Source organism: Haliotis asinina, chromosome 5 (genome assembly GCF_037392515.1).
Source record: "Haliotis asinina isolate JCU_RB_2024 chromosome 5, JCU_Hal_asi_v2, whole genome shotgun sequence".
NCBI classification, from domain to species: domain Eukaryota; kingdom Metazoa; phylum Mollusca; class Gastropoda; order Lepetellida; family Haliotidae; genus Haliotis; species Haliotis asinina.
This window is the reverse complement of record NC_090284.1, coordinates 44,855,165-44,869,702: the sequence shown is the minus strand read 5'-3', so window position 1 is coordinate 44,869,702 and position 14,538 is coordinate 44,855,165. Positions and strand designations below refer to the sequence as shown.

Genomic DNA, 14,538 nt, shown 5'->3' with positions numbered 1-14,538 from the left:
AATAAGGTGACATCCAGAAACAGAGTAGATCATTTCCCAGAGGCTTGGACCGAATGATAATTCCAACACGGCTGATGGAACTCCCAAAACAGATCTTGGTTCCGATGCTAGCCCCAGTTTCACAATGACTGTCAATCTGACAGTTGATAATTCATGCCAAATCCATTGAAACACAAGATATCACTTTAATGATAATGTTTGAATGGACCAAAAAGAACAGCAACGATTCAATGTAAATATCTGTAAATTTAGTATGTAATAACACAAAATTAAAGGATATTTTGCTATGGTAGTTGTGACCTGATTCACGCATAGTCTCTGAAAATGAATAGTTTTCAACGAAAATATTGCAGTTGAAGATTCGGAGCTTGAGGAATATCTTGCCTTCGTTTATGACTATAGTGTAACAGTTACATTGAGCGCAGACTGGGAGATAAATTAACGCATAGTATCTAAATAAATATATAATTTTGATAGACAGCAGTTATTCCTGTAAAACTGAAAGGGAGCCCAAGTTTTATGTGAGATTCAGAACCTGGAAAAGAGGCAATTTGGACTGGTTTCATTTAGGGCTTTAGCTTTCTAGAAAAAGACTGGACCGAAGAGAAAATAATGCCTTTCAGGGACTGTGGGACAGCCAAGACGACATATACTGTCTAGGTGTGCCCTACTGACTGTCAGGCTGCATGGTTTCTGGCACCTACCATCACAGAATGGGAACACATTACACCGACCGAAATAGAATAACCCCAACCTCATGAAACTATACCAACATCAGTTTTTTAATCCGAGGCAACAGGCGGTAATATTACCAGACGTTGATATCTTGTGTTATGTACGCAGTTACAGTAGTTTCACTTTGTTGTGTGATGTTAAATACCTTGTTAAACCGGTTTGTATTAGGAATACACAGTGTCATTTAGAAAGTGGTCAAACGTAGCATGTTATATTTGGGATTACACGTTCTCAAGAACGGCGCCAATCGACACTTACCAGAGGGGTATACAAAGTCCGCAGTCTAGACTACCGGTTGTACGATATCCATTTTTTGTGGAAACCACGGTGGCTGAGTGGGTTAGATGGCCGACTTTATGTTCAGGCAGTTAGATGTCTGGAAGCCAACCAAGGCAAATACTAGAATCTGTAGTTTACTGTAAAAAGGTGCAATCTCACATGTGACGAGTTTCGTTGAATTATGCTAGGGTCGCGGTTAGAGCAGTTTCACTTCGACATATTGTGATACGGTCGCGATTAGAACAGTTTCATTTTGGTTAGACTGGGTTGTGTTCGTGTCTAGAACAGGTTCACTTCGTGTAATTGACTGATTGTGCCAAGGTTGTGGTGAGAACAGTTTCATTTCCTTTATGGTGTTATATGAAAGGTGAAAGCATTATGAGTCCATGCAAATCTACATGAGGTTATCTTGCACATTAAAGTCAACAACTAAGTACATTTTCTTATGCTACACGGGAACTTGAACAAACACGAACTCTTCAAAGAACATACAAAATATAATTATACAGGATTAGTTTATGTTCAACTATAATGGCAGTCATGGACACGGACAAATGGCATATCAAGTAATTTGATAACCATCTGATGTTATCACAAAAACCTTTCGAGCGAACACTCTACAGCATTCAATTAAGCAATCACAAAATCGAGGTTTACACACATATTTAGTTAATATCAGACGTTAAAAGCGAGTGATTGTGCACTGGGTCAATTTCCGGACTAGGAGAAAGGGACATGTCCCAGGTCATTGCCTCGGGGTACAGGGACGATTCTCGAAGTGGACATGGGAGACGCCGGTGCCGGTCACCTGTCATGTATATTGTCCGGAGAAGATTCATTGATGCTCTAGTTATGGATGTTACCCTGGTGATGTGACAGTGTCTGGTTAGTAGCAACACTGCGTGAGAGACCTCACTGAACTAGACGGGATACTCTACATCAGTTACTATTTATCACAGAGAGACCATTCCACCCACTGTGAGTATATAAATACAAATAGCCTTTGCCGTTTAATTATGTAAAGTCCATTACAGTTGCATCTGACTTCAAGCAACCACAAAAAATCTTCAAGGGACGACATGAGGAGCAGGTTAAAATCCCTGGTTGAATTCGGGATGACCATGCTAGACATGCTTCATTAAGGATGTGTAGGTCAACAGTATAACGATTTGAATTAATTACATTATATTGATCAGTCTGTTTCGGATGTAAACAAATGTGATCAACTACTTCAACTGTAACATCATTTTAAAAGTATATGGGTGTTTTGTAACCTATTGTGAAAACCGAATAGCCTCAGGTGAAACGTTTTGGGTCGCTCAAATCACTCCAAGATATATACCTCCATGGTCCAGACTACCGGTTGTCCGGCATCCATTTTCTGTGGAAGCCGCGGTAACTGAGTGGGTTAGACGGCTCTTCCCGAGTAACGCGGACGGTCACAATTACCAGTTAGAAACAATGTCCGTTCATATGTGTAACCACGTGGTTACTATAAACGTAATTGTCTGTAGTCCAAGATGTGGCTTGTAAACTCATGAGGTCTGATCTAATTGTGTTGTATCTTGACAAACATACCTGTGACGAGGTATGGCGTAATCAATAATGTTCTCCACAAGAACCAAACTGTACCCTCATGTGATGTTGATTACATCTGACGAGATCGGTTACTGTGTGTGACGCTATAATGTAACACACACACACTGCATGCAGCTGCCTATATAATGTTGCACGTAAAAATTACGGGGATAATGCTTCACCCTGTGGAATACACCCTAGTCTGTATCAATGTTTGAACATACAATGCCAGAAGAAAATATTACCAGCATTTCTCCCTGTCTGTACTGTAGGAGGTTCCATGGTTTTTTCTATCTTTATAATTGTCAAGTCTAGGAATAATATGAATAAGTGTTAAAACGGACAATTGCTTATGAATTATTCTGAAAATGATCGGGATAATTGCTTTATTAGAGTATTGTGTATTTTGTAGCAGTCTTTTGAATATTGGCCCCTGCATGTGCATGACTACTTGACCCATGGAAAATGGTTGACATAATTTTGGATAGGATTCCTCATACACATATATATCTGTCATCTCTCAGAAAACCGGTAAACTCCTGCAAATCCTGCAGCTTATTTCGATGAATTGCTTCTGAGAATCAATGTTGTGTGATTACAACATGTTGCTCTCACATTTGGACACACGTTTGTTTTATTATTTGTTACCTGTATATAGGACCGTTGATGTCTGCACAGAAGCTTTGGTTGGACACAATGGCATGCAATTAACTAGGTCACCTAGGGTGGCCACGCGGCCTATATTATGCCCTCTTACTGCAAATATTCAAGAAGATTAGAAGGCGAATAACAGGACCGGGCCTTCAGGGTCCTTGTCTTGGTTGATTACAATGGCCATGGCAACCCATTCGTCGACCGATGCTCATGCTATTAACCAAAGGTCGCTAATGATAATGCCCTTACCCTGAATATTACTCTCGTGCAAACGGTTTGACATACTATTGACATGTGAATAGACGTCATATGTTAAGATCCTTCCAGAAACTAATTTATTCACGCCATGTTGTTTTCCTGCCAAATTAACTATGTTTTCTTTGCCACCATCATGTTGTTGTTGGGCTTTAAATTAGGACAAAAGAATTCGACGAACATCTAGACATTCGATCCCGTGATAACATTGCGAAGTGTACTAGTGTTTAGAGGAAGTCGTCAACTACAGTGCCAGTTTGTTGGCAAACAGTCCCATATTTCCCCCAGATGAACACTGTTCAGTTATGTTGGACAGAAGAAACACATTGGCCTTGACTATCCTGGGCTGCTAAGGTTAGTAGCAGATCGTGTATCAGTACCCAGTCCTTACACGGTTTATGCTGCCATGGCGACAGCGTTTTTGACAGTACCTAACGACTGATGACCTCGTTCTGACATCTCCTTCACCGCCACAGCACATGCGTATCACAAACTCCGGCTGACATAAATCATCAGGTGGGGAATGCATTCTGGCAAGGTTTCAATGTCGTCTCCAACTACAAAGTGTCCCTGGTTTTTCCGTCCATATGTTTGCTCCAGCTGAGCTCCATGCACGTGTAACGCGAGGAACGTGCATTCAGCTCAAACCACTTTTCTAGTAGGGGTACTAAGTGGTGGTAGCATATGGCGTTTATGTCTCTTATAATCTTGCAGACGGTGATTTAATCATCTGAAAACTTCTTATGCAATATTTTCTTCTGTTACAGGGAAGATCTTTGGGGATTCAGCCTTCTATGCGGATCCCGAGAAGAATTTTCCGACCATTCAGGAGCAAATGAAATTGTGCAAGATTATAGCGCATTCCCTAACGTCTGCTGCTAATAAGAAAGCCCGCGGTGCCAAGATGTTTGCCAAACGTCAAAAGAGGTCATCGAAGTGGATCCATGACGGGCGAGTTATCACTTACAATCCTCTAGACGACATCCCTGGATATAACCCTCACTATTACGACGAGGAAGACGACACAACGTTGCACTTCAAGATCCCTGGCGTGAAGCACCGTGTGACGAGTCCTGAGACCGAGACAAAGATGAGTTTGTCACAAGAAGAGTTTGAGAGACTCAGACTGGACTCGCAGAGATGCGAACATCAAAGCGTATCTCCTAATCAATGCTTTGACATCGCGCAGAGTCTCAAGAGCAGTAAGGGTAAAGCTGGTAAGCTGTTTGAAAAGAGGAGACAGCGAGTGGAGAAATATGTCATTGATGAAACAAATGCACAAAAGTCCCCTGTGAAACCAGCTCCGCTGGGAGGGTTGACTAAACCTCTGAAGGGACCACTCTCCCCTTGGGATGCCGCCCTCCAAAACCCAAGCGGAAGTGTTGAAAAGGCTTTTGAAGACCTAACAGAATTTGAACGGAAACAGAAACTTAATCAGATATTGAAACTGAAGCCTGTTGCACCCACTGCACCTGCCCCCGCGCCACACCCTGCCACGCCCCCACTTGTCATGCCCCCCAACCTCAAACAGGCCAACCTCAAAGCTGATCCAACACAGCTCCTTCAGGGCAAGGACTTCAACAGAAAAGCTAAAGGTTGGACTGGATTCAGCGAACCATCTGTCAGTTGTAAGTACTGATTTTAACCTTTTTGACCCATCGGTATCTCAAAACCTAAAATTGTTACTGGCACTGTAGCATATAAACCCGTAAAACCACAAATTTGAAGCGCGGATGCATCTTGTAAGGAAAGGGATGGTGCTCTTTGCGACTTGAAATTTGTGTAGTTTGTGAACTCGTATGATACTGTTGGAATAACGTTCCCAGTTAGGCATTGTGTTTTTATGAATTAGTCCTTAGGTTTACCAATTACAAAATTTGAGTATGTATTACTAAATATTTATTGAATGTTTAGTTTGCTATAAAATGTTGGATGGAGCAGGCTCAGTTAAGTGATTTAAGTGTGCTCCGTCTTGACTCATCAGATTTCGAGAAGTTGTCCGTGGATCAAACAAGCACATTCAGTGGGCTGAAGTCTTGAAATATAGTAACATTAAAGTTCATACCCATTCAAAAATAACGAGTTTAGCCAAAACGCTGTTTCTATTTCCGTGACTTCATGGCGATAATTCAACACATCCAAGCACATGTTAGCTCAGGTCAGATTAGGCCAGAGTAGTATTATGTTAAGACGTATGTTGTACCCACATCAAAATACATTGCGCTTGTCCGATAAAATGCTGTGTGTGATACAATTATGTAAAACGAGTTTCCAAATTGAGCTGACGGTCGAATGAAAGCGTGCTTTTCCCTAAACATCAAACTGAAATGTTCCACTTCGACAGGCAGGTGTCTAAGAATTAAATTGTGACGTGTTAGTTGTTGTCATATTAGTCTCAGCTTGAACTTACTACGATGATATGGGGTCTGCTGCAGATCTTAGACTGAAACAGATGTGGACGTCCACATTGTGTAGTCCAGCACTGTCAAACGTCCACATTCTATAGACCACCACTGTCAAAGGACCACATTCTGTAGACCAACACTGTCAAAGGAACACATTCTGTAGACCAGTATTGTCAAACGTCCACATTCTGTAGACCAACACTGTCAAAGGACCACATTCTGTAGACCAGTATTGTCAAACCTCCACATTCTGTAGACTAACACTGTCAAACGTCCACATTCTGTAGGCCAGCACTGTCAAACGTCCACATTTTGTAGACCAACACTGTTAAACGTCCACATTATATAGACCAGCACTGTCAAACGACCACATTCTGTAGACCAGTATAGTATTGTCAAACGTCCACATTCTGTAGACCAACACTGTCAAACGTCCACATTATGTAGACCAACATTGTCAAACGACCACATTCTGCAGACCAGCACAGTCAAACGTCCACATTCTGTCGACCACTACTGTCAAAGGACCACATTCTGTAGACCAGTATTGTCAAACCTCCACATTCTGTAGACTAACACTGTCAAACGTCCACATTATGTAGACCAGCACATGCAAACGTCCACATTCTATAGTCCAGTATTGTCAAACGTCCACATTATCTAGACCACCACTGTCAAACGTCCACATTATATAGTCTAGTATTGTCAAACGTCCACATTCTGTAGACCACCACTGTCAAACGCCCACATTCTGTAGACCAACACTGTCAAACGTCCACATTCTGTAGACCAACACTGTCAAACGTCCACACTATGTCGACCAGTATTGTCAAATGTCCACATTCTGTAGACCAACACTGTCAAACGTCCACTTTCTGTAGGCCAACAGTGTCAACATCCATTATCTGTAAACCAACACTGACGGTCTACAGACTATCGCTATTCTACAACGAGACGACGAGTAGAACAGATTACCAGCACACGCCCAGGCATTTTATGACAGTTATGCGAACATGAACAATAAATAGTAACACCATATAGTGAGTGTGTGAGTGATTTCAAATTAGAGACTTTCCTTAGTGCACATGCCAAACATATATAATAACATAAAGCAGTGAAATGTTTATGCATAGCACACGTGTGAATCATGAAACCCAGATGTACATTCCAATGCCATTCTAAAAGAAACATGGGTTTGCTTAGGTTTGCGTTATTACCCACAAGTTTGATAGTAGGGAAGTTAAAGCGCATCGACAGTTTTATCTCTATTATAATCTTGTTCATCCTCGATATCTTTACTATACCCCATACTCATTTACGGCCCGATAATGTTATTACCTCCCTTCGCTGACTTTTTATCCAATCAGATGTCTACGCTAGGAAGACTCACTTTCGATTTTTAAATAATCTAACCGATTACATTTGGCAACACAAATGATGCAGAGGTATTCTGAAAGAGGTAGAAGGAGTTCCTGCATAATTATATTTTTTAAAGTTTCGGACCTGACAATTTGTCTGTATGATTTCCCCCAAATCTGAGTCACACTGCGAACAAACCTTCACAGCTGCGACACTGGCAAGCTCGGTTAACGGGAGCTTAGCTGATTGGCTACTGTGAGAATGCGGAACCAGCCAAGGGAGGTAATGAAATTATCGGATCGAGCAGTAGATGTGTCCGGGTGTAGATATATCGGAACTTATACCCTGGAGATATCGAGGAAGAATCCTGTTTGGTTAGCTTATACTAATTTATTTGCATCGAACATTGTAAACACAATTTGAAACTCTCATGTATGTTATGGTTTTGAAAATCAAAATCCATTCAACGTCTTTTAATGGATACCAACATAAAGTCATCAAGTTAATAATTTACTACAAGCTCATGGACTCATCGTATTTACAGATCATTATAACAGAACTGAAGTGTATGAGTGAGTTTAGTTTTACGCTGCACCAAGTAATATTCAAGTTATATAGCTGTCTATAAACAATAGAGTATGGGCCACACAATCCAGTGATCAACGGCATGAAGATCCTGACCACCCAATCCCATTAGTCTCCTCTTACGGCAAGCATGCGTTGCTGAAGACCAGATCCCCCGATTCTTTGATATTACTGCAGTTACAATCAGCTGGACATCATTCGCTATCTAACGTTAATGGCCTATTTGTCGCAGTAAAAAGCCCTTCTTTGTACCTTCGGTGATATTAGTCATTTTTCATCTCAGTGTCTTTGAGGAAAAGGTGACCCGTGAAGATCCGGGGTAGAATAGGTCTTCAGCAACCCATGCTTGCCATAAAAGGCGACTTGTAAGAGGTCAATAACGAGATCGGATGGTCAGGCTCGCTGACTTGGTTGACACACGTCATCGGTTCCCAATTGCGCAGATCGATGCTCATGTTGTTGATCACTGGATTTACTGGTCCAGACTCGATTATTTACAGACCGCCACCATATAGCTGGAATATTGCTGAGTGGGACCTAAAACTAAACTCACTCACTCGTACACCTGAGGAAAAGGTATATTATCTACAATACATATAACCATCATGTCCGTAATACAGACCACAGGTACTGGATTACAATAACGGTTAGTACCTGAATATCTGTTTACATATAATTTGATTGTAACAAATAAACCCATTTAAATAGAAAAGAAACCCAGTGATAAAGGAAATTCAGGAGAAGCTCGAGGAACTCTAGACTTGCTTCATTTGGGACTTAAGTATTCGCAGGAAGGGCTGGACGGTAGGGGGAAATGTTATTCAGGGACTGTGAGACAGACTTACTTTGGATTACCGCCAGTTTGATTGAATATATTTGGGTGCGGTGTCAAACAGTTGAACCTCATCCAACCACAACCATACTGATGTGTTTTTCTATTGTTCCCAGACACCCCACCTATTTCGGGATCGTCATCTCCTGTGCCATCATACTCGCAGCAGCAGCAACAGCAGCAACAAATGGCCAGGCCCCCGTACCGCGACTACAACACCACACCCAAGGCATGGCGCACTTCAGGGGAGTTTGAGCCCCAGTATCAGGGACACTCCTCGCCCTACGCTAGTGACTCATCTAACGTTTTGTCCCCATCGGGCTACCGTAACCCAGGTTTTGGTCAACCAACCTCCGACTTGCCTGGCACGGACTTGTGATATGTTCAAGTGTGAATGTTTGGAAGTTACACGTTTGGTAGTACTTGGCCGGGATAATTGAGAAGGTCTCCTTCGCGATTTCGTTGGAACCATCGCGGTTCGGTGAACGCAACTCAAGTGCAATGTGAACTCCTATTATGGGTAGTTCTGGATGACCACAACCCAGTGTGATAAGCCTTTGTATTATTCCCTTCCTACATCATTGCTCCCAATTTGTGTGGACTGTAGCGACTAGTGTTCCCATTTACGTTAACGTTCTACTGTGTGAGAGAGAAGTGCGTAACTTGTTTGATGTGCAGAGGATTATATGATACCATATACACGTGTGTTCTTCGCAAGTCATCTTTCCTTTAATCCAAATACGACCTTCACCTTTTCCCGTCCTTCCACTTGGGAAAGAGTATTGGAGTGCGTTTTATCTATATTGGTTGCCATAGTTACCACAGCTATGGCGCTGTGCCGAGTAGCAAGAACCATGGTTCGGCACAGTGGTGATACGCTGGAATAATGTCGTCTCACCGCAAGGATCGTGTTACCGAATGAGAGCCAGAATACTCGAAGCCGAGAGAATCGGGGTTTGATTTTCACTGCCACTGAATTGTTTTCTAGATATTTCTTGATTTGTTGGGAAATCTTGATCTGAGATAGTGAGACAGTGATTTATTTGACCCAATGCGAGTCGTGGTGGAACAAACTTATCCCTCACCAAGTGTGGGCGAGACGTTTTGATGCTGGGACTATATATGGCCGTAACCTTCCGCTAACAGTCGCATAGGGATAAGTTACGCGGCGCTGCTACAGGACGGAACAAAAATAACATCCTCAGCAACAACTATTCGATAGCCAGGGCTGCTGTTGACTTCAAGCAGTAGGAAAACAAACTCTTGTGAAAAGAATGAGATGAATTTTTATTTTAGACCGAATCCAAGATAGAAAGACATTTGGCATTAGACAGAATTGCAGGGGTACACAGTGTGCCTTTTAAAATATCCGTCTCTGTGAACAGCAGGGAAAGACCATTGGGCGGTATGAAAAATGCTAAAGTTCACGGGTTAACTAAACTTCCCTCGTCATGATCTGTTACAGATACTAAGGTAGATATGTTTGATCATAACCTTTAAGGCATGTTATTTGTTACATAATTAATCACTTTTATATACGTTTGCGTTTTGGTCAGAACTACGCTAAGAATTAATTCCTCTAATATAGCTTGTTTTGTTCGCTTGTAACGAAGTAGGTGGCAGGCTTTCATAATGATTTTCAACCGAGGTGTGATTGTATTTTAAAAGCAATCATAATTTGGCCGTTGAGCAATTACTGAACACGTGCAACAATCAAATAAGCAACGTCCTCTACCGGGAACAACAAACAAGGGAGGCCACTCTTGTGCTAAGAAAGACTTTTCGTTCTTTCGCCAGTTCATGAAAGAGGACAGGTTTTAAAAGTGTGCATACGTCTTTTTATTATATAACTAGCACCGTCTTCGGCAGAGATGCTGAAGGGGGTTTGTGCATACATCACCCTGTGGAGTGTTTTAGAAGAATATTTTTTACCTTTGTATATATCCTTATTTATGCACAAACCCATAGGTACCTGCGTAGTGATAAGCCGACAACTATTTTTTACTTCTTCTTTACAGACAAGGTTGTGTTTGAGAGTTATCTTCCCATTATCCAGGGGCCGCTCCTCGCCCTGCGTGATATCAAAGCGTTAATGTAAATATGTTAGAAATGGCAATATGCGATTATCCTGTTCAACTACTCCTTTAAAGATTTCGTTTTGAAATCCCAAAGTTTTACAAAATGTAAATAAACGAAACAAAAATGAAATGCTGTGGCTTGTTTATGGGCTTGCGTTTGTCGAGTGTTGCTGATGTATATGGACACTGTGTGCCAGTGACGTCGGTTTCGGTGCCTCATTCAACACTGTTACGACGTGTAACGTTCATATGAGAGGAGTGAGTGAGTAAGTTGAGTTTCACGCAGCTTTAAACAATATTCAAGTCACTTGCATCTCCTATCGTGAGAGGTGGGTTGGTTATCTGATGGTTTCATTGTCCGTTTGTCCGCTGGCGGTGGGGTCGTCTAGTGGTTAAAGCGTTTGTGGTTAAAGGGTTCGATTCCCACATGGGCACTTTGTGTGATGCCCGCAACTGGTGTCCCCGCCGAGAAATTGCTGGATTACTGAAGGCGGAGTAAATCTAATTTACTCACTCATTTAATAAACTCATTTACTCACGTTTGTCCATTACACAGAAGATCCTGGTTCTGCCATAGTGTGACACCCATTTCCAGTGTTGGGTAGTGCTAAAAAGCGGCGTAAAATGAAACACGATTACTGTGACAGAAATGAGAGTAACAGATGTTTCCTAACATCTTGGGTGGTAGGGCAACTTGCATAGAAAAGAATACCGATCAGAGTCAAAAACAAACTGGTTTTATTGTAAAGCCGCGCACATGATGCACACAACAATACTTTACCTATACGAGAAGAACCTTAAGGAATCGAGTTTTGACTAACCATGTGATACTACGACCAGCTTCCCACGATGTCTGAGTACAATACCATGCAATCATCCCTGTCACCGAGCCAGATCACCAGCTCAGATGTACATTACTCTTACATAGGTATCTCTTACATGGGCGCTGTGCTGTAGCCCAGGGTTTAACACGACAAAAGCCCGGGTTCGATTTCCCAAGTGGGTGCAATGTGTGACGCACATTTTAGGTGTCACCCGTGATAATTCCCAAATATGATAAACGCGGCATAAAACAAGTCTCACTCAATATCTAACACCTAAAGAATAGAAGTGGGTCTGTAATACAATCCGGGTCGAGTAAAACCCTAATTGGAAAATAAAATAAATGGTCTACAATGTATGATGAAAAAACATCACATTTTGTAAGTGATGTTAGGGGTGTCAGTGATGTGCAGGCATACCTGCGTTTGCACACGCAACTGTGAGTCTTGTCTTAGAAATTAATACTCCGCATGATCATATATATACGACGTCACGCCATGAACTGTGCACAGTACAAGAATTTATGAACGTGAATGTCCTTGACCTTTGTATGCAGATGCGTACGTAGTTAAACGCCAATACAAAAACGTCTCACTAATGACCATAATAATAATGTACATTTATAACGCGCCTTTTCCACACACTTGTGCATTGCTCAAAGCGCTAAATTCGCTAACACATTATTACCTCGGATAACACACCTTGTCTGTGAGGCCCTAGGTTACTGGTAACCTGACCTATCCCACCGGGTATCCACTTTCTGTTTGGTAAATAGATGCGTCTAAGCTCCTCCCTATCCCTACAAACACGTCGTACAGCGTGCTCTGTCGTATAGCGTGCTCGGTCGTACAGCGAGCTGTGACAAATGGAAATCGGGAAATCGTGGAAATTTGAAAACGAGGCTCTGACGCCAGAATATTTTGGTGGTCGGGTACTGAACTGACATTATATTAATATCATTGTGCGCTTCAAAACCACACTGAAAAAGCGCAAAAAACTCATAACAGGCGTAACCAGAGAACCAGATGCATTGTGAATCATTTTACGACCTCATCAAACAGGGACAGTCTGTGATTTCCTAGCTGCCTAAACCTCGACATAAAGTACAGAAATAGGTTGTAATTAAATTTAAAAATCAAAATTCATTTGTAGACAACATTTTCTTATGAAACAAAGAATTGAAATTCATTGAAACCAGAGTTGTCTTTTGTGTCTTATTTTCTCACGAGAAAATTTGGATCGGCTGAAAAGTAGATCATCGTCTGCACAGGTTAATGCATGAGACTCATGTTTCGGAATGAACTGCTCATGAATGTCCGCGTTCAATGTTGCTTAACTGGAACTAGTTCGTGATCTGAGTTCTATACACACCATAACAGACAATGTGGCAACTACACTTCAGCAAGACGGTCAGTGTCGGTCTTTATATGACGAAGATCACAGATTACTACCAGAACAAAAGTTACGCATCATAGTAATCATACCGATGTCAAACAAGGAGTTCCTCTATACTCTCAAGGTCTTCACGCCACAGTAGATGTCACTATCAAAACAAATTCGGTGCTAAGGCAATGTTAGTTGCGAAGCTGACGAAAGTGTAATAACACTTCATAACTCTCTTCAGTCTACCACACTGAGCTCACAATATGTATAGGAAAGTGAAACTCGTGCTTAAAAAATAAATCATAAAGTACCGGGCAATATAAAGTTGATACACGCGTTCAATGTTTGCTGTAGATGAAACAAACAACATAGAAGAAAGTAGAAGAAAGTACTAATGGTCAAATGCTGTTTTAGCTGTATAGGTCTACTTCCCTTTGACATCAGCTGATCTCTTATATCTAACCATAGGTGTACTACTAAAACCTGAAAGTTATATGTATTTGTTTTTCAGTGGGTTTTTTTTTTTTTTTTTTTTTTTTTGGTGGTGGTGGTGTGTGTGTGTGTGTGTGTGTGTGGTGGGGGGGGGTTGTTGTTGTTGTTTTTCTCGGGGCTTTTTCGTATTATCTCTGCAGTATTTTTCAATATCCCAGTAAATATCATGTTTGCCCCGAAAAGTCGATTTACCTTTCCTATTTTCATAAGTAATTCCCACCATGATTACCGCTGAAATATTGCTGAAAGCGACGTAATGCCTTACTAACTTCAGCATTATTAGTTTGTGTTCTGTTTTGACAATCATTTCTTAAGCGAAAGTGAGCTGGGTTTGACGCCGACTTAAGCAATATTCCAGCAATATCACGACGGAGGACACCAGAAATGGGTTTCACACACAGTATCCATGTGAGGAATCAAACCCATTCCTTCAGCGTGACGAGCAAACGCTTAGACCATCGTTCTAATCACAGCCATCGTATAGGCCTATCGTATGGTTGTTGTTGATATCATGTAGCTGACAGTCACCAACCTTCGCCATGAGGCAGTGTTGGTGGTCATCTCACGGAAACGGTATCAAAATTGCCTTCCGGGATCGTGTGACAAGCGGCAGAAGCTGTCACCCATTCGGCATGTTGTGCACGAGGTGCACGGCCATCGTGAAAACAAAAGTGACATGAACATGCGCAGATGTCACAACGACAGAACAAACAGCAGACGACATTGTAGAACGTTTTTGACACGGAAACAAGAGCAGGTAACAGATTTTGATTTTGAGTAGGTTTTCACAGTATTTTTATTTATATAAAGCGGACAGTTACATAATTGCTCGCTTTTGTATTTCATGCATTCGCGGTTATCACCCTAGCCCTAAGACATGTAGTATGTATTGAATAGGGCTGGGACGGGTCCATATTTTCTAACCGGTTACGCTACCCCCTATTACCCTACCCTACCCGGATACCCGTTATGTTATTTCCTGACATCAAATTTGTAAGAAATGGCAAATATATTCTTCAACTGGGAGACAATTTCGAGTTTATCGCTATCTTAACCATGTGTAATAGTCAAAACAAGTTGA

The 14,538-nt window shown here is 41.6% G+C and overlaps 1 protein-coding gene across 3 annotated transcripts in view; it reads left to right on the top strand.

Moving 5' to 3' along the window:
* The window catches only part of LOC137284575 (synaptopodin-2-like), a 60,727-nt gene extending 49,837 nt beyond the window's left edge, over nucleotides 1-10,890 (top strand). For all 3 annotated transcript variants that reach the window (XM_067816424.1, XM_067816425.1, XM_067816427.1), the window contains 2 exons: nucleotides 4,269-5,129; nucleotides 8,799-10,890. In XM_067816424.1, the coding sequence (XP_067672525.1) occupies nucleotides 4,269-5,129; nucleotides 8,799-9,061 (1,124 nt within the window). In that variant the 3' untranslated portion in view covers nucleotides 9,062-10,890. The remainder of the gene's footprint in view (nucleotides 1-4,268; nucleotides 5,130-8,798) is intronic.
* Nucleotides 10,891-14,538: the final 3,648 nt, after the last annotated feature.